This window comes from Pimephales promelas, chromosome 17 (assembly GCF_988280905.1).
Source record: "Pimephales promelas chromosome 17, fPimPro1.hap1.1, whole genome shotgun sequence".
NCBI classification, from domain to species: Eukaryota; Metazoa; Chordata; class Actinopteri; order Cypriniformes; family Leuciscidae; genus Pimephales; species Pimephales promelas.
Window position 1 is genome coordinate 28,643,795 of NC_142785.1, and position 21,784 is coordinate 28,665,578.

Here is a 21,784-nt window from a genome sequence, read left to right on the forward strand (position 1 = left end):
CACAGCGCTCCATTGACTTTCAACACAGACGTCTCATATTTTTGGTCTCGGCAGGTTATTACCGTCTGAGTTTTGTCCAAAATATGGTTAAACGTTGTGCCCCGGGCATTTGTAACACAGATACGCGTTTCCCAGAGAGGTTGGAGGGGGGTGTCCGTTTTTTCCCTTCCCAAAACCAAAGTAAAATCTTGACAAGTGTCGTCTTTGGATCAAACTGTGAGGATGTCCTCAGTCAGCTAAACCCCTCAAAGATCAACAAGCACATAATTTTTTACTTCTAACCTTACTGTGAAGTTATACTAGTTAGACTAGTTAAAGTACTGATAATTCAGATAGCAGTTTTCTGAACAACTCTGTATTTTTCCATATGTGGACTGATGATTAGGGAGTTTTGTGTTATGAATGTCTTAATATGAGATCAAACTCTTTCATTTCAAAAGAATGAAAGTTTCAAAAAACTCCTATTTCTTTTTTAACAAAGACTCATGTTTGTTGTTTTCTCTATTTCAGTCGCTCATCTTCCTGGGCTGTGTCGCAGCAGCTGGGCTTGGTGTGAATCTGCTGTGTCTGGCCATCTACCTGAGCTGCCTGTGCTGCTGTCGGAAGGATGAGGAGGAGGAAGAAAGTAAGAAATCCAACTCTTGCTGTGTCACTTGGGCTGCTGTCGCTGCCGGACTCATCTGCTGGTGCGTACCACACCCACTGTTCTCACACAAGATAAACCCGCTCAAGAAGCTGGCAGCATACTTACGCACTCAAGTGTATGTCTAAGAAATATATGTGAGAATGAAAAAAACATATATAAAAATTGAAGATTTATTAAAAAGGTTTTTGTGTTGTCATCTGCCACTCGATTTGAAATGAGTGATGAATCAACATGGGAGCTACTAGCAAAATCCCCTTAGCTACTAGCAAATTAGCTCATAACTTCCTGGTGACATATCTTCCTCATTATGTCCCCACCTCTTTTTATATTTTTTTATTTATATTTATTTATATTATATTTATTTATTTATATTTTTTTATATTTTTTTATTTAGCTTTTTTTCTCTTCCATCTCTCTCTCTCTCTCTCTAAAAAAAGGCCTCATTTCAGTGATAAACAGCGGGAGAACACATTTTTAGAAAAATTAAAAAAATTTTAATTTTTAATTTTTCTAAAAATGTGTTCTCCTGCTGTTCTGATTGGCTGTGCTTTTTGATTTATTTCGTCGTTTCGCGTGTCTGGTGTTGTGTTGCTGGAATCTTATCGCATCGTGACTGGTTAGGACACTGTGTACTGAACTATTTTGGTCCAAACATATGGATCCTTTGATATTGAAGTGAGAAAGACAAGAGAAGCTCAAATAACTGCTCTTTTTTTATTGGCTATAGAGATTTAACAGACAGACAACATAGTAAAGAGACAGCCTCTGTTTCTCTCACACTCTCATTTGCTCTCAATTTCTTTCTCAGAGAGGTTCAGTTTATTCTGTTGCTCTATAAAAACGATGTTCACTGGGTCACTTCAGGTAGTGCTGCTCTGTTCGGATGCAGAGTGATCTACATTCCTGTCTAAACCCCATACCGCTGACCGGCGATAGAAACACTCGTTTTGTTTCGGACCACATTGTCTGGCATGTCTGTGGAGGAGGGGTTGTGGGAACACTCTGAGTTTGAGTAGTATTTAGGATTTGAACAGGGGGTTGAATAGCCTTGCACATACCGAGACGGCCCTTTGCCTTCTGTTCAGACACTGCAGATTTCTGCCTCCGTCATCCATTAAGAACGAGTGGCATTCACTTATTCACAGCTTCAGTTCTTAGTGACCATGGCTGTCAAGCTCAAAGAAGGACCACAAAAAAAAAAAAAAAATAAAAAAAAAGCATAGCAGAACTAAGAAAAGAGTCCATGACTTAATGGAGTAGTTCACTTTTGAAAAACTTTTGCTGATAATTTACTCACCCCCATGTCATCTAAGATGTTCATGTCTTTTCTTCAGTCGAAAAGAAATTAAGGTTTTTGATGCTAACATACCAGGATTTTTTTCCATTTCTCCGGACTTCAGTGGGAACCAAACGGTTCAAGGTCCAAAAGACAGTTTCAATGCAAACTGCAAACTGTTGAAAGGGCTTTATACGATTCCAGATGATGAATAAGGGTCTTATCAAGTGAAATGATTGCTCATTTAATAAATAAATAACAAAGTTTAAGTTTGATAAGCTCAAATGCTCGCCTTGCTATGTACTGTGACACACGTTTGTGACTCTCCTTTGTTCATCAGATGAACGAATCTTTTTCAGAGTCATTTCATTCATTCAACAAACAAAACGAAAGAATTGACTCGGAAAAATATTTGTTCATTTTGATGAACAAGTTTGAACAGGAGAGTCACGAACGTGCACCGTTTGGTTCCCAATGTTCCCAAGTCCATTATACGGAGAAAAATGCTGGATTTTTTTAATCAAAAACCTTTTTTTTTTTGACTGAAGAAAGACATGGCAAAAGTTTTTTTTCAAAAGTGAACTACTCCTTTAAGCCATATAATAGCAATGTTATAATGAAAAACTGAAATTTAGGTTGGTAAAAATCTCACCCTCTGTTTATCTATATATATATATATATATATATATATATATATATTTCACTGGAAGATTTATTACAGTTATAACAGTTTGATTTTCAAAATTACACAATAAGATTGTTGTGTATAGTATCCCCATTTTTTTTTTTTTTTTTTTTTACATTTTTACAAATGTAATTTTTTTTTGAATGAGCTATGCCTTTAAGAAAGTTTATGAGTCAGTTTTGGTTTCATGTTATAAATTGGTCAGCACAAATTAGTATCTTAATATCCACATTCACAGTTTTTCAAGGTTTTAACTCTTGGGAGCTTCACTACACATAACTTTCCTAAAGTAAATAGTTGTTACTTTGACATGCTAATAGCAGAAGGAGAGTTATCTAATCTATCTCAACGCTCCAGTCTCACAGTAGGCACTATCCCAGCTGTTACATCATCATGGAGAAATGCTGAGCTCTAAAGTGCTCGATTGAATTAGTGTGTGTATGAGTGTGTATGTTAATGAGGGCACCATCCTCTCTGTCCCATGACACTCATCTGCGTTGATATTATTAAGTTAGCCTTACGACTGTCTGTATTCTGAAACCTTCTGTGGTGAAACAGAGCCTACTGTTGGGTTAAATGCGAAAGCATGGTCTGAGTTTAACATCAGGAATTGCATACTTCTGTATATGGGTTGGATAACCAAAAATATATAAAATATTTTTATATTGTTATATAATATATATATATATATATATATATATATATATATATATATATATTATTATATTTTATTTTAACTTATTAAATATTTCTTTCTTTACTAATGATGTTGTATCTATAAGTCTATAGGCTATATTTAATATTCATTGTAGCTTCATATAAAATCGGCTTAAATTTGAGAAACTTTCACCATTGTCGCTTTGCAGACATTGTTGGTATCCTATACATTTATTGTTCACTGAAGGTTGTCTGTTGTTTTTTTTTTTTTTCTCTCTGTATACAGTCATTTAACTTGGTATACTTTGCATTTAACACTTCTAACCTATCCTTCTATTATTTCTGTATTTTTGCTGAAACTGGCATGTTTCAGCAAGACTGAACTAATCTTCATTAAACGTTAATGTAGATCGTAGCAGAAATGTTTCTGCAGTGTCCTGAAGTAAATTATAGGGTTGTTGGTTTAGTTGGAACTGTCTGGCAGTGAGCGTCTCCAGATCATGCATTATGAAATGATTGAGCCTTTGATTGTTCTCAGGTGATTTGTTTGGTTTCAGAATTTTGTAAATGATAAATCATCTGTTTTTAAATGTCACAGGTCTTATACAGTCTCAATATTTTGTTCAAAGGGGTTCATATCACAATAATTAAGTTGTCCTTGATCTTTTAAGATAAAACTTTATTTCAGTATAAAAACACACTGTATAACTTTCAGAAATGAAAGCTCTATTTAAACAAAGTTGAAGTTGATGAAGAAGAGCAAACAATCAATTGCAAAATGACATCACGATGTCAGACAGTGCTTTCCGAGATGCCACTCTAGATATACAGTGCCATTGTGACTACACAGTATTCTTTTATTTTCTCCATTATATTGCTGAATGACAGGAGTTGGGCAATAGCATTGGTGTTTTGATGTTTTGGTAATCTACAACTTGTGTTGCCATGGTTCCCCTGTGTTTTGGATGTACTGCTCCTTTTCAGGAGTTGCTTAGATCATGACATGAAGAGCATTTTTAACTGCTTTAATTAAAGAAAAATGAAATAACGCATTCATAGTAATGACTAGTGTTTATTTTATGTTTTTAATAATAGATAATACATTTAATAATAAATCGTTATATTTTTATAATATTTTACTCACTCTCTAGTCTTGATGCCATAAAAGGTTATTATTATTATTATTTCTCATCTGTATATTTTTATTGGGTAAACTAAATTAGCACATATGCATATATATTCAAATTGAAATTACATATTCAATATACCACTTATAACTTGATATTAAATAAAGATATATTGGTTCTATATATATATATATATATATATATATATATATATATATACTATAATATAATTACTATAATATAAATAATATGGGATTACAATGTCAAGAGGGTGAGTAATTTAATACTCTATTATTATGCTATAAAAACTATTATTAAAAACATAAACATTTGTATAAATAGAATGAAGATGAGTTGCATTTCAGTTGCTATTTTTGTGAAGAAAATAAAAACAGCCTTTGCATATGTCACTGCTGCTATTATTTTTCCACCTGATGACGTGACCTCCACATATCTAATAGAAGGCTTCGCTGATTCGCTGGATCTCTTATCCGTGCTGGGCCTCACCGGCTGTTTTTTGCCACACTCTCACCTGCTCTCTGACATCTGTAACCTATTGTCAACTTCCTGTTTGGCGTGTGTGAGGGTTAAGAGTTCAGTTCTGACACCCGCTGTTCAGCATATGGCTGATGGCGATAAATCTATATCCGAACACTTTAGCCTAGTCATTCATTTATTCTTTATTGACTGTTGCTTAGCCAAGAGCGGTCAATGAGTTTGAGTCATTTTCAAACCAGAGTCTTTATGATGACTTCTCAAATTGAAGTGGATCATACTATCCTAAATTATGATTTGACTAAATCCATCAACATTAAAGCAGATTCATTCGCTATTGTGATATATTAATCATTAATAAAAAAACGGTTTAACCTCCTATTTGTACATTTTTATTCCTGCAACATTATAACTTTATTCTCAAAACATATATATATACAACAATAATAACAATGTCACTTTTTTTTCGTAAAATGTAGCCTATTATTTTTGTTATTTGACTTTGACACTGTGTTCACACTGTAATCAATCTGATTTAAATATCACCAACTGCAGTTTTCATGTAAATGTGTCGTCATTTTTCATGTCAAAGAACTTGAAGCAGGAAGTTGTAACTTACAGTTTAAGGGTGAATGACCAATATTGTGTTCATCAGTCATGTTCAAATGAATCATGCAGGACCAAGATGGCTTGACAGATGGTTACAGCTTCGGCAAACAAGCCTGCCCACCCCCTACTTAGTAATGCGGGGCTCTTGTCGTTTGAAAGCCCTGTGGTGGCATGGACAAAGAACCCAGCGATTGAATAAAGGAACGCAGATCTATCGTAACAAAGCACTGCCCCCTTCAGGAGAGGAGACATCTGAGGATACGCTGAAATCATATTCTGTGAAAGATGCTCCTCCTCTATTACTTCATACTTCACTCAGTTGATAAAAGCACAGGCTTTATTTAGCCATTATTTATGTGCCTGCTTTCAGACCTGGTTTTTGAGGCCAGAGCAGAGCTTTTTGGCACTGTTTTAACCATATAAAGCTGAAACATCTCAAGGCTCTGAGGTTCTTGTAAAAAAATAATAATAATACAGCATTAGTGCTTTGGTTTTGAAACATATGGTTGAGTCAGGGGAAGCAATTGCCTATAATATTGCATTTTTGTCATAGATTTATAAGCATCGAAGCACCAGTTTTTCAAATGCAGGCTTTAACCCCGCATTGTCTGTCTGAAGACCACAGGTTTTAGGAGCTCTGCAGAGTGATTGATTCTTATTCAGTTCTTCACCAGCAACTGTCTACAATGTTAATCATTTGACTTATTCATCTTTCAGAGTGCAGCAAGAAGAGCTGTTTCTCTTCAGGTGTCTTTGACATGGAAAGTGACCGACCACAGTTTTGCTTTTATCATTTGATTAATTTCTACATTTCAAATAACTATTGATTTTCACATCTACAGTTATCTTGCTTCTAAGCTCTTTCAACTGTTGAGTATCTTCTAACAGTTTGATGCTTTAATTCTTCCTCAGAACTGTTCATTGCCATGGGCCGATTGTAAAATGACATTCATTACTTCCGAATATGCCTACTTTTCTAATATGGCCAGTATGTGGAAAACAGTAGGTGAGACGAGTAGTATGTCATAAAACAGAAGGCGAAAAGTATCCCTACTACTTCGTCTGAGATTCTGAAGGTTGCATTCGACACTTTACTCACCCAGAATTTGTGAATGGAAGTGAGATGATGCAACTGACAACGCATTCAAACTATTGAATATACCATTTTACGGTCACGAAGTACCTGAGATTTCGGACGCAGCGTTTGTTTCCAAAATCAAATTGGAGCTATTTGATGGATTTGAATTTTTTATTTTAGTTTTTAGTTCAGTTCATTCCTTTCATTCTACCACTGTGAAATTTTATCAGTGTTTTAGTTGATTTTACTTTTCGAAAATGTTTAAATTATATGGTTTAAAGGATAGGTCACCCAAATATGACAATTCTGTCATTAACTCAGCCTAATGTTATTCCAAATCAGTTTATTATGCAGATTGCAGAACAGAAAGATATTTTGAAACACTTTGGGAACCCACCAAACATCAGAGCCTTTTAACTTTCACTGTATGGACAGAAGAAAATATTCTCTAAAAACTGATTTAGTTAGCTCTATTTTGATAATGTCCACTTTAGACATTCTGCTAACAAGAAGTAACTTTGGAACTACATGTCAACTAACTCTCATTAGAATATTAGTAGACACTCTGCAAAGTCTCTGACTAGTTGACATTTTATATATATATATATATATATATATATAAGCAACAACTTTATTTTGATAGTCAAGTCACCTTTATTTATATAGCGTTTTTATTATATATTTATAAAAATACATAAATAAATAAATAAAGTTTTTTGGGTCATCAAATATGTTTACTTTCAGTTTTTATTTTTTTTTATTTCAGTTAAAGTTTTATTCTTCATTTTGGTTTCTGTTAACAGTAAAACACTGATTGAAATGCTGATTGTCCTTTTAGTCAGCTCTCACTATTTTCATGAGAAAGCAGTCATTTCTTTCTGTTTCTCTCTCTCTCCTTCCTTTTCCCAATGCAGCTAAATTTTCTCTCGCACGTTTTAAATCAAATATGAATCAAGAGAAGGATGCAGTTTGGCTCGAGGCATCCAGCTAATGAGAATTCACTCTACCCATAATTTTAATAAAGTCCCCTGTTCCAGGCTGCACACATTCTCCCGTGTGTAGTTTCGGTGCAAGACGGCACACGGCCTCAGGGCACTATATGCAGTCTTTGTGTTTGTGTTTGTGAGTCTTTATGACTCCTCACCCACTCCAAATGAAAGAATCTTTGGAGGAATCATTACACTTTTACATCTCCCCAGGAGTCCCACGCTGTCAATCTGATCTAAAATCAGTCTCTACTCTTCTGCTGACACTGGCCCGAGAACAGATTTAGCATTTTGTTACTCCGCTCATTATGGTCCCAAACGTGAAATATAAGTTTACCACAAAGGAGGGTGGACCAGGGATGAACTTTAAAGGGCACCCTATATTAACAATACAATGTGGGATATGACTTCACTTCCTGCGCAGTGTTATTGACCTCATAGGGTCTCTGGGGACTAATGAGCCAAAGAGCAGAGATGAGCCTGGCCATTTTGATGACATCATTCTTTATGTGAGATGCTTCCTGTTCCCAGTGTTGAGAAGATTGTGGCTTGGTGTGGATTGTGGAGGGAATGAACTCTCACGCTTATGTTCTCTGTTTCATGCCAAAGACTCATTAACTTGTTTCTCTGATATTGGAGATGGCTTGCTCGCTCGTGCTTCCTCAAATGGGTGGTATTTGGACCATTGTCTGATTTTGAGAAGATTGGTTTGGAGAAAGGACTATGTTGTTTGCAGTGAAACAACATGAGTATCTTCACCAGTGCAATTTGACTGGATATATCAAGTCAGTTACTTTTAATATAAAGCCCAAATAGTGGTAGAAGCTCTCTAGAACTTGCCGTTATGATACTGGGGTGTTTTGGGTAGTTGTTTGGTGTTTTTTTTTTTTAAGGTTCAATTTCTCTGACATTCTAGTATCCACATATGGCCAGTGTAAGTCTTATGAGATTGCTGTCCCCAATTTTTCTTTTTCAAAAGAAGTCAAACGAGAAATAAATACAAGTTTGAAACAACATGAGTGTGAATAAAAGATGATAGAATTAAAACAAGATGCACAAATCATCTTTGCTATCATCACAAATCATTATTTCAGGTTGCTAAAATATTAAGGAATGAGTTAAATGCTAAAGTTAAGTGTATATGGTCTGTTCAGAAATGTGGTGATATTGTAGACTTTATTAAAATTACTTTTGTTAAAATCACCCTCATGTTGTTCCAAACCCATAAATCATTTGTTTATCTACAGAACACAAATTATAATATTTTAACAAAATCTGAGAGATTTCTGTTTGTCCATTTGAAAGTCTGTTCACCCAAAACTAAATCCATATGAATCGAGTGGTTTTATCAAAGTCTTCAGCTTTGATATAACCATTTTTAGCCGTCATTTTCAGCTGTTATTTTGTTTTGGTTTTAACGTGGTAAAATGTGCACGCCAAGCTAAAAGCATGATAAAACCAGCCAAGACATTTAATAAAAATCATACAAGAGTGTAAACCTTTGAATGACCGGTGTTCCAGATCTGTGGAAATCCCTCTGTGGATTTCTGCATGTGCACCTCTGTGATGGCCTGATGATTACAATTAATTTTATCTTTTCACCTTTTGACTTTTCAGTGTTGCTGTGGGAGTTGGTTTCTATGGAAACAGTGAAACCAATGATGGGGTGTATCAGCTAACCTATTCCCTCTATAATGCCAATCACACACTGGCGGGAGTGGACAGTTTGGTAAGTACAAATATAGCAGCACTGACTATAGAGGACACATTCAGCTGTTTTTTTTTTTTAACTTACTGATCAATTTTAGTGTTGACAAGTTTCAGCTGAAATGTCTCAATAGTCTCGCTGACTTCTCCCAACCGAATTCTCTCCTTCCAAAAGCTCTAACATTATCTCTTTTCCCTCCCTGAAAATAGTTCTGCTCTTTCTATCAAAGCGTTCCTTCCAACCAAACCTCAGCCAGATGGTCCCTATATTCTCAGACTTCTGTGAAATCTTTTTTTTTTTTTTCTGCCAATCAGCACTGCTAAAATTTCATGGGTTCCCCCACTGAGCGCATGATTGATTTTCTGACATCCCTTTTGCTATAGCAAGGACACCATTGAAGATACGGAGTTACATGCCACCGCAAGTCTCTTTGGAAAAATGTTGCTCCCGTGAACGACGAGGGGTGTATCTATGCTTGTTAAAAAAACTGAGACTCACTCTAGTGTGTTCCTGTGATATGGAGTAGTTGAAGAAAATACCTCAAATTGTTTTTTACAGCCTTTTATGTTTGTGCCATTATTTAGGGCTTTCCCCTAAGTCATTGTCCCCTTTCAAGGCCCTGAAGGCTGTGGCATGAATAAAACCTAATTCATCCATCTGCAGCGAGACCTATTTATATCCGTCTCCGTTTTTTTTTTATTCAAATGCGTAGAGCTGACAGTGACACTAAGACGCTTTAATCCTGTTTCACGCACCAATTTCATGCACTCGTTCGGGCCTTTCATACCTCTGGTTGTGAGTTTTAGCTATTTCATTGCCTGGTGGACTGAAAGACTGCAAAAGCAATTAGTTCACCTATTTCCCCCTTTAAAGAGTAATTCTACAGGAAAAAAATAATTACTGTTTTCCTGAAAATATCCCATCACCCATTGATCAGGTGTGGTCTGTCTGTTATCCTATCTATCACTTTCAACACAGACATACAGCAACAGGGCATTTTGAGAGTCTCACCTCTGTTATGGCGCTTTTCCACTGCTTGGTACGGAACGGTTCGGTTTAGTATGGCACGCTTTGGCGCTTTTCCACTGCATGGTACGGTTCGGTTCAGTGCGGCACGCTTTGGCGCTTTTCCACTGCATGGTACGGTACGGTTCGGTTCAGTGCGGCACGCTTTGGTGCTTTTCCATTGCATGGCACGGTACAGTTCGGTTCGGTACGGCACGCTTTGGCGCTTTTCCACTGCATGGTACGTTTCGGTTCGGTACGGTACGCTTTGGCACTTTTCCACTGCATGGTACGGTACGGCTTTGTTCGGTACGGCACGCTTTGGCGCTTTTCCACTGCATGGTACTCTACAGTTCGGTACGGCACACTTTGGCGCTTTTCCACTGCATGGCATGGTATGGCTCGGTTCGGTACGGCACGCTTTGGCGCTTTTCCACTGCATGGTACGGTTCGGTTCGGTACGGCACGCTTTGGCGCTTTTCCACTGCATGGTACGGTTCGGTTCGGTACGGCACGCTTTGGCGCTTTTCCACTGCATGGTATGGTATGGCTCGGTTCGGTACGGCACGCTTTGGCGCTTTTCACTGCATGGTACTGTACGGTTCGGTTCGGTACGGCACGCTTTGGCGCTTTTCCACTGCATGGTACTGTACGGTTCGGTACGGCACGCTTTGGCGCTTTTCCACTGAATGGTACTGTACAGTTCGGTACGGCACACTTTGACGCTTTTCACTGCATGGTATGGTATGGCTCATTTCGGTACGGCACGCTTTGGCGCTTTTCCACTGCATGGTACTGTACGGTTCGGTACGGCACGCTTTGACGCTTTTCACTGCATGGTACTGTACGGTTCGGTTCGGTACGGCACGCTTTGGCGCTTTTCCACTGAATGGTACTGTACAGTTCGGGACGGCACGCTTTGGCGCTTTTCCACTGCATGGTATGGTATGGCTCATTTCGGTACGGCACGCTTTGGCGCTTTTCCACTGCATGGTACTGTACGGTTCGGTACGGCACACTTTGACGCTTTTCACTGCATGGTACTGTACGGTTCGGTTCGGTACGGCACGCTTTGGCGCTTTTCCACTGCATGGTACTGTACGGTTCGGTACGGCACGCTTTGACGCTTTTCACTGCATGGTACTGTACGGTTCGGTTCGGTACGGCACGCTTTGGCGCTTTTACACTGCATGGTACGGTTTGGTTCGGTACAGCATGCTTTGGCGCTTTTCCACTGCATGGTACGGTACGGCTTGGTTCGGCTTGGCTCACTTATAGCGCATTTCCACTGCATGGTAGGGTATGGTACGGCTTGCTTCGGCTCGCTTTAGGTTGTTGAGGTCTGTTGAGGTTCCAATCGTACCATAACAGTACTAAAATGTGCTGTGAAACACTGCAGATCACTGATTTGTCAGACAGAATCGTCACTACCAGCGTCATTGTATTTGGGACGTGATAAACCAAACCCGCTAGATTTAAATAGCCAGTAACAGCCACCGCTATAGCGACTGCTTTTAAACTAATCCCATCCACTTTAAAGCAGTACTAACTGCAGTGGAAAAACAACCGAGCCAAAGCGAACCGAGCCGAGTCGTCCCGTACCGAGCCGTACCACTCAGTGGAATAGCGAAGTTAGTAAAACAGTGGTCAATCCTGAATACGGCGAGTTTGAGATCCATTGGACATTAGCCCAGCTCTAGTGATGACATCATCAATCATAACCATATATTTATTTCCAAGTGTGTAGCTGATGCATGTGTTTCCATATAGAACTTAAAAAAGCTATAGATTTGAGTGCAAACATCTCGCAAGCTATAGATCAATAATCCACACCTGTTCAGCTCACTTACACCTCTTGTATGAGCCTTCAGGGAGGTGTTGATGCTGTGGTGTCTGAACCGAGCAGAACCCGCTCACACCATTGAGGAGTTGAGGATTACCTCCCCATCTGCACTAATGGAGATTAATGCATCTGTTTCTGTCTCACTCTGAATTATGAGGCAGGCACACACTTGTCTGAGGTCAACTCGATCCTCTCACCACACGGTCTGAGTCATCACACGCCAAAAGGCAAAACTGACCTAGGAACTGCACTTTCGGGGGAAGAATAAGCCATAATTTTCATTAGCATTCAGCCTGAAGGTGATTACAGAGCTGAGCTGTGAAAAAAAATGATGTAATGGTGTAAGAGATGTTTTGGATATCCAGGTCATGACCTCAGATTAATGTCAGCTTTGATAGTTTCTAGAATCGTCAGTACATTTATCTAAGCCTGCCATCAAGCAAAAGAGACCCTCCATTCTCGGATTGCTCCTTCGAGACCAATGGCACAAAGTGTCCACTGTCTGAAAACCCCGCATGCATTGCACATAATTGGCCTTGAACCTTGCGACAAAGGCTTTGATGAAGTCACTTGTGAAACCTTCGACTTTCTGATTGAGGCTCTTCAATGGTTCTGCTTGCCTGAAAACAATGATTTAATTTGGCATCCATTGCACGCAGATGCTCAGTCTCACACATACACACTCACACACACACACACTCGTTTTGTTTGGGATCACTGTGCAGGCCTTTCAACTGAGTTAAGAGGAGTAACAGACTTTTTTTTTCTGGAGTGTTGAGTGGTGATGGCTTGATTTTAGGGTTTATTGGTTCTGGGCCATAAGGTCTCCTGTTCACCTCCTCTCAACACCCCCTCTGTGCTTGCAAATGAACTGTGGTTTCCTGTGGGGATCTGTTTCGTGTGCACAGAGGCACCTAAGGATTATAAAAGACATCAATTATTTGGTTTGAGTTACAGACGAGGAGAACCATAATGAATTAGATGCATTTTGGTGCAAACCACCTCATTGTTTTATGTTGTATACAATTTATAAAATGTATTTACAATTAAAATATTCATTTTTTTATGAATTCTTATTTAATAATTTGTTTTACTGTACTATATTCTAATTAATATTTAATATGAACATTTAAAAATTTATTTATTTATTATTTTTATTATTATTAATTCATACGGAGCCCCTAAATAGGCATGGTGATGGAAAAAATATGACATCAGAGGAACAATTATGTCAATGCAAATTCAATCCTTTAGCAAATGTGTTTTGCTGATGTGCAAATGTGTTTCTCAAATGCAAACTTTCTTGGGAGATTGAAAATATTTTGTGACCAAGCGCAAAATTTTACGCAAAACCATTACAAAAAATTCACCTCCATGTACCATTTACGGGCACCGTAAAATCTCAATATTATTGTTTTAGATCATATTTTCATATTTTAATATGAAAGTGTCAATAAACAACATGGTCATTGTGACAACATGCCACTTAAATGGTCAACATGTTAATGTACAGCATTTTTGTAATAACTCTAGCAATGTTCAATAATTTTGTTGTCAATACAGGAAAAGAAAATAATATTTTCCCAATTGTTTTAAGAGGATGGCTATGATATAACAGAATATCAAGCCAGAGCTCTGTTGTTCCATAAATACCTTTTTTCTCTGCATGGTGTGACATGATGCAGAGCGCTGGGTCGTTTTATACTGTCCTCTCAGCTTGTGAAGGTCACTTTTTTTATTGCTTTGAATAGAAAGTGGACATTTTTTGGACTTATACCAGCTCCTTAAAAATAAATATGTTTTCCTCATGTGTAACTGTATCCAGAGTTTGATTTTTGAGTGAGAAGTAGTCAGTGAAATGTTTGACGGCAAAGATTAAAGTGTCACATTTGTGGACATTTAAGTCTAGGCTAAAGGCTTCAGAATGACTTGCTCAAGAAAACCTGGAGGAAAATAGTTTGGAGACCGAGTCTGTTTGACAGGGTTGTGATTTATAAACTACTTTTTTTTTTTTTTTTTCAATCTGTGGAATGGAGGTTGACTGGTCTCTGTCGGCTGGGCTCCATGTGCAGGGGTATGAGCCACTGCTCTATGTGTATATATGAACCTTCTGTCGGCCCCCGGCCCTTCACTGTCCCCTCCTGACAAAAATCTTACTAAACAGTTTATAGAATTGAAGGACCTTTTTTTTTATTTTTCTGGTTTTCTTTTTATATATTATTTTTCCTTGTCTTGTCTTTTCTTTTTGATTTTTTTTTTTTTCATTTTGTTAAAGTAGTTTTTTTTTTTTAATGTTTTGCTGATAATTTACTCACCCCCATGTCATCCAAGATGTCCATGTCTTTCTTTCTTCAGTCGAAAAGAAATTAAGGTTTTTGATGAAAACAAAGCATTTCTCCATATAATGGACTTCAATGGAAACCAAACGCTTCAAGGTCCAAAGACACTTTCAGTGCAAACTGCAAACTGTTCAAAGGGCTTTAAGGGATTACAGACGATGAATAAGGGTCTTATCAAGCGAAACGATCGGTTAAAATAAATAAATAAATAAAATAAGTTTTATTAGTTCAAATGCTCACCTTGCTCTGTTCTGTGATGCGCATTTTTGACTCTCCTGTTCGAACTCGTTCATCAAAATGAACAGATCTTTTTCTGATTCAATTCATTCATTTCGTTCGTTGAATGAACCAAATGACTCTGAAAAAAGATTTGTTCATTCGGATGATAATTTTATTTATTTTTTAAATGAGCGATCGTTTCGCTTAAAAAGACTCTTATTCATCGTCTGGAACCGTTTGATTACCAGTAAAGTGAATTATATGGAAAAAAATCCTGGAATGTTTTAATCAAAAACCTTTATTTCTTTTCGACTGAAGAAAGAATGACATGGATATCTTGGATGACATGGGGGTGAGTAAATTATCAGCAAAAGTATATTATAAAATGTAGACTATTTAGGGTGGAACTTTTGAAATGTGTTAGATTCAAGGAAGGTATTTTTTTCTAAAGAGCTTTAAAAGTTTTTGCTAGTGTTTGGTGGAAAAGTTGTTACCATTTCAAACATCCCAAACACTCACTGAAAGTCTCACCCACGGAAAACAACCTCAATTCTCTTGATATCCTTCACACACACATCAGTTAACTGTGAGAGAAAATTGATAGCTCTCAGCTCCACAAAAGTCTTTATTACTTTGTTTATCCATCACCCATCAGGCACATAATCAAACGTTTGCTGAAGGTGAATTTGAAGACAAAGTGAATTTGATTGTTGTGATTGAGTTGATTTTTCCCCCCTTCAATGTCAGACAGGTTTCGAACTCAAAAAGCTCAAGTTTCAACCCATTACGGCTTTTAAGACTGACATCTGATTTATATCGTGAAACTTTTCAGTCTTTGTTCCATTGTTGGTCTTTATATGTTCAGTAACTATCTTGAGAACCTCTGAACTAGTTCCACCAGCAAATCCCCAGACATTTCCACAGCCATTATTAGAAGAAGACCTGTAAGCAGTTAGGCCATCACCCCCCTCCCCCAACCAATTTAATAGAGAAATAGAAAATCATATCTGGATATAGAGCAGGCAGCACCACTTAGTGCTTGTGTTCCATTTCACGCTTCAACTTTCCCATTCAAATTTAATTGCAGAAGCCCAGCGCCTGCAGAAACCAGAGACAATCAATTAGAGCTGCAGCGCTGGGAGAAAAATCTCGGCTTCGTATCTTAACCGCTTCCTATGCGTTACAGCTGTGGTTTAAGAAACACAGATGTCTAGGATTTCTTCATTAGCTGGATTATTGGATTACGTTCAGCTTTGATATTAAGGAGGTTTTTGCAGTCGTGGCCACACAATTAACTTTGCTATGTTCAGGAAAAGTACAAAATATTTAGCGCAGGTTCATCTAAAACTCACAATCACTCTCAGATCTTAAATAAAACACCCAGACTTATGTATTTCAAGAAGATAAACTGATTCAGGAGAATGCAGCACTGTTTGAGAGATCGAAGATCTCGTAGAAATGAGACCGGTCAAACTGGATAATCAATGTGGAATTGAGTTTCTCACAGCTTTGGGTATGAGATCACTACACTCTCGAGTCATGATGTCATAACCCAAAGAAGAGCTGCTGGGAATTGAGTCTGGGCCATGAGTGTTTGATTTCAGGATGTAGAGCATTTGTCTGGGAATCCCCTGATCCTGTGCTGTTTTTAGCTTTTATTGAACTTTAAAAATGCACATGCACCCAATGCGTTTTCTTTTTTCTATTATAACCCATTCTGTTTAATGTAGATTTTGGGTGGGTCTGTGAGAAAGCATGAGGGAACACAAATTTGGTTACATGCCGGCTAAGTTTCTTTGTGGCCGTTCTTTTTTTTCTTTTCTTTTTTTTTTAGTGCAGGCCCTTTCCTCATGCATTACTTTCTCACTTGCCTACTTTGGCTTTTCAATTTCAATTTTAAAACCTTTTCAATTTAATTGCTTGCATTTTAAATCGATTATTTTCAGTAATATAAACAACATGATACAACATGATAGGTTTTTTTTTTCTTTTTGTCAATATTTTTGATTGATTTTTATGAATCACATAAGAGACAGTGGCGTGTCTAAACATGCTACTGTCTCTTATGTGATTCATAAAAATTGCATGTTTTACATGTCTATAACTTACAATTGCAACTAATGAAGTACACTACTGTTCAAAAGTTTGGGGTCTGTAAAATGTTAGTCTCATGCTCAACATGGCTGCATTTATTTAATCAAAGTACTGTAAAAAATGCAATATTGTGAAATATTATTACAATTAAAAATCATATGTTTTTAACCTTCAAATGGTCTTTTATTCCTGTTTACACTTCTGGGCTTCGGGGTCTATAGGACTCCAACAATTGATTGAGTAATTGTACAAAAAATCTACATTTTTAATCATACAAATCATATATCATTTTTTTGTTTGCTTCTCATCTATTCATTAATGCTGTGTTTTTGGAGATATAAAGTACATTTGTATCCATATACCACACAATTCCTCAACTACACCATTAGCTTGCATATGAAATATGATTTTTTTGATACATTACATTTATGCTCTAGTACTAGGCCTTGATTTATGTGTAAAAATGTTCAGATTTATGCCAGATTTTTTTTTTTTTGACATATTTCCCATTCATTTCAATGTGGGGTCATATTGACCCCGAAGAGCAGAAGTGTAAACGTTTTTTTTTTTAACATACCTTCAGAACAACCAAATTAAGCCCAGTTTTTTTGTGTTTGTATAGATAGATACTGTATGAAAAGTCACAAAATCGTATTCCACTGAGATGAAGGGAACTTTTTTTTTATTATTAAGTAAAAGTCGATTGGGGTTGTACAGACCCCATGACCCGATTGAGGGCTACATATAATTTTATTCCTGTTTTGGCAAAGCTGAATTTTCAGCATCATTACTGCATGATGCATGATCCATCAGAAATCCTTCTAATATATTGATTTGCTCAAGAAACTTTTTTGAAAACAGTTTTGTTGCTTAATGATTTTGAGGACAGCATGTTACTTTTGTTATTATTATTTGTTATTATTTTGTTATTATTATTTTTTGATAAATAAATAGCAATTAATACAAGTTAATGCATCCTTGCTGAATAAAGGTATTAATTTATTTAAAAAAAATAAAATAAACACCCTTTATGAATGACTTCCGGACGAAGGCTTGTGTGCTGAAACGTGTCGGAGTGTTTTCATAGTGTTGATTATGACCAGGCCATATCAATAAAGGCTTTTTAACTTTTCTAAAGAGAGTGCCTTGGATGTTCCTGTTGAATTCTTTATGAATGGATGAATATGTCATTATAAATCCATCAAAGTATTTCTGATGGCACTCACTCACAGTGATATTCACTCTCGTAGGTGACGGGTACTATGGGAGGCATGAAGAGCGGCCTAAATGAGCACTTGTCTCGACTGGGCGAGATCTTTGCTGCACGAGGAGACTTTGTGCAGACGCTACAGTTCATGCAACAGATGTCAGATAGCATCATTAAGCAACTACTGGGGCTTCCTGACTGGGAAAAGGCAAAAGTAGACCTGGCCGCCATAGCCGATCAGACTGCATACGTGGAGTATTACAGGTAATGATGAGAGCTGTCACCTTGAATTTTACCATAATGTACCTCTCCTGCGTTTTCTCCATTTTCTGCAGAATGCAGGTCTATTTTCCACTCTTGTGTTGTAGCAAGAAAAATCATTATGAAGTATTTCATCCTTGATATTCTGCTAAGTGGGGTTGAGTGAAGCGCCATAGTAGTCCAACTGCTAATGCTTGACTACATGTGTGTGCAGTCTGGTTTATAGTTGCATTTAAAGTCATTTCCTTGCATTAGACACTATAGCAGTCCCTCCAGAAAAACGCGATTATGCGATCGCTGAATTCAATGCAAAATCAGCCAAAGTCCGCATATTTATGCGGGGGCCGCATTTTTTCAAATACGCCGCACTTTCGCTGCATAAATTGTCGATTTCCGTGCAAAATATGCGGGGTTTGCATAATTTCATAGTCCTCACATTTTGGTTGCAAAAAAAGTCACATGTATCTTAGCAGAAAGTTGAAAAATGTTGCGTTTGCTTCACACAAGAGCAGCCATTTCCCCCTGTTTCCATGGGAACGTTATGAAGTGACGCAATTACGCGACGCCAGACAGACTCACGGAGGCGATTGACATCTCACAAATCAAACTTGTATAACTGTCTGTCGCACGTTCTACCGTCACATCGTTACTTAATAAACAACATAAGATAAAAGAAGTGTAGCATCAAACAGAAATTACCCACACACATGGGGTGTTCGAGGCGCACATATAACACTGCAGAGAGTTCAACAGGGAGCGCGCAGCTCTTAAAGGGGCCACACCTTATTTACACTCTTACAGTCTGAAATAAAACAAGATGAGAAATTAAATATTCCCAGCACTTTCTATGATGTAGTATGCTTGCTTATCAAAGAAAGTAATAAGAAATGACTCTTACATTAGCCTAGTGAGAACAGTATGTTGGGGGAATCACTTTTTTTTCTCTTTTTCATCAAACCGCAATTTTTGCAAGTTCCCTCAATTTTTGCAAATTCCTGCAATTTCATCGCATAAAATTGCATAAATATCCCGCATATTCCATTGCATTTTTAAAGAAAACGGGCCGCATAATCAATCAATTTTTTGCCCGCAACAATCACAAAAAAATTCTGCATTTTTCTGGAAGGACTAAATACTATTATGGTAAATGTTATATATAAATCGCACATTTTTTCACAAATTTTTGGAAATTACCACCACAAAATCAGTCATTTTGATCGCAAAAATCACAAAAAAAAAATCGTGAAATCCTGGAGGGACTGCTATAGATCACATGTTATTTACTGCTGGCCATTCATCTGCCAGTACTGGATTCACATCCCTGTCATCATTCCACATTGCAGATGGCAGGTTGAAAAGTGATGTCACAGTTCATTAGTGTAGGTTGCTAGAAAAGTTCATTTTTAATGGGAGGCATATTAATATAGCTGACATGTGATAATGATAATGTGAATGTGGATGTGCATGTGTGTCTAAGAGTAGCTTATTGAGAGACACGGTCATCTAGTCTGCTCTGACAACGTTTCAGCGTTTGAAATATTTATACCTATAGGAGTTGTTCGTCTCTTAAAATAATTCATAATAGATGAAGAGCTCTCTGGAGTGGCCTCGCCAGCACACACGCACCAACAAGTAGATTTTATCACTTGGAGATTGCTTTCGTAGCTCAGGAGAGTCTCAGTCATGTTTTACTGAAGTATATAAGTCAAGTCAAGTATATTTATATAGCGCTTTTCACAATATAGATTGCATCAAAGCAGCTTCACAGTATCAATCAAAACATAGCAATGTTCGTTTCTTAGTGGAAACACATCAACGTTTAGTTTAGTCAGTAGGGTCTAACATACAAGGTGTTGATTTAGATGAATTAACGAGTTTGCAAAATTCTTCCTCTCCTATAGCAACAAATGAATAAAATGTCTCCTCAGGGAGCCTAAGATGCACCCCCATATTCTGTAGTAGACGGTTGCATAGTTAAAATTTTGTCTCTGATATTATCGATCTTATAAGTGAAGAACTTCATAAAGTCATTACTGCTGTGTTGCTTGGACACTTCTGGGCTTGAAGCTTTCTTTTTCGTTAGTTTAGCCACTGTTTCAAATAGATAGCTAGAATTATGTTTATTTTTTTCTAATAGGGTTGAAAAAAAGCAGAACTAGCAGCTTTTAAGGTATATCTGTAAGCAAGCGAGCTATCTTTCCATGAAACCCAAAATACCTCTAGTTTTGTTTTCTTCCATTTATTTTCCTCCACTTCCATATAACTTAAAATGTAACCTAAAATTCCTTTGGAGAAGTAATAATGACACACATTAAACTATTGTTGACATAATAATATGAATGTAGATAGCTCAGATGACTTAGTCTTGGATCTGATGAAATTTTTTTGAGTGAATTTGAAGAATTCTATTGTAGACTTTGGGATCAATTTGAGAACAGTTTGATTGAATGTTTGACAGAATGTTTCTATTTTGTCTATGTGAAACAACTTCAACAACAATTGAAAATCAAAATCAAAGTGAAACTTAAATAATATATATATATATTATTTATATTCTTATATATATATATATATATATATATATATATTATATTATATATTATATATATTCTAATATATATATATATATATATATATATATATATATATGTATATATATTCTCTCTTTTTTATATATATAAAAAATCTTTTTCTTCTCTTTATTCTGAAGATGGTTGACATACCTCCTGATACTAATATTGGATCTGGTCATCTGTCTTGCTGCTTGTCTGGGTCTGGCCAAACAATCCCGCTGGCTGCTCACTACGTGAGTAGAAACCTACATTACATTACACTGATAAATACTGGAATTAAAGACATCTTTGTTTGAGTGATATTTTGGGTCATATTTCTTTGATCTTTGTCTATCACAATATGTTTTAACTTTCAGAAAACATCCTCTCCATGACCATTTATTTCATTTTAAGGTTCAGAAAAATGGGGGATGAAAAATGTGGCATGAAAAACTTTATCTCAGGGAAGAAAAACAATAAAAAATGTATGATGTGACCCCCTTTAAACAAGTTAATTAAAAGAAAGATCAAAGAGAAAAGAACCACGAATAAAATTTTCTCCCCTTTCTCAAAGGATTGTCTGATGTTATGCTGTTCACCTGAAAACTACAGTATGTTGAGTTTCACCACAGTTCTCATTTGAATTACGTTTTTAAAAGGAAACTAATAAGTTAGGCATAAGTAATTGATTAATTTATCAGCTGGATTTTACTGCATATTAGTATTTCCTAAAGTGTTGTTCACTTGTGTACATACATTGTCCCAAAAGTTTCCAACAATGTTTAAATCAAGAGAAATTCTCAATTTCAGCCAGTGTAACATCCCTCCTCATTGCGTTATAATTTTAGTATGATTGTTTCCAACACCATTTAATTTGACAAATAAACTGACATGTATGAGTAGTAATTTAGCATTAAACATTGGTACTTCATTAGAATGAAATAAAATGATCAAACATAATTGTTATAACTTTATTTCATTACCTAATCCACGAACA

The 21,784-nt window shown here is 36.7% G+C and overlaps 1 protein-coding gene across 5 annotated transcripts in view; it reads left to right on the top strand.

Moving 5' to 3' along the window:
* ttyh2 (tweety family member 2) overlaps positions 1-21,784 on the top strand; it is a 54,267-nt gene that overhangs the window by 19,435 nt on the left and 13,048 nt on the right. For all 5 annotated transcript variants that reach the window (XM_039665287.2, XM_039665289.2, XM_039665290.2 and 2 more), the window contains exons 2-5: positions 511-686; positions 9,177-9,288; positions 18,018-18,238; positions 20,946-21,041. In XM_039665287.2, the coding sequence (XP_039521221.2) occupies positions 511-686; positions 9,177-9,288; positions 18,018-18,238; positions 20,946-21,041 (605 nt within the window). The remainder of the gene's footprint in view (positions 1-510; positions 687-9,176; positions 9,289-18,017; positions 18,239-20,945; positions 21,042-21,784) is intronic.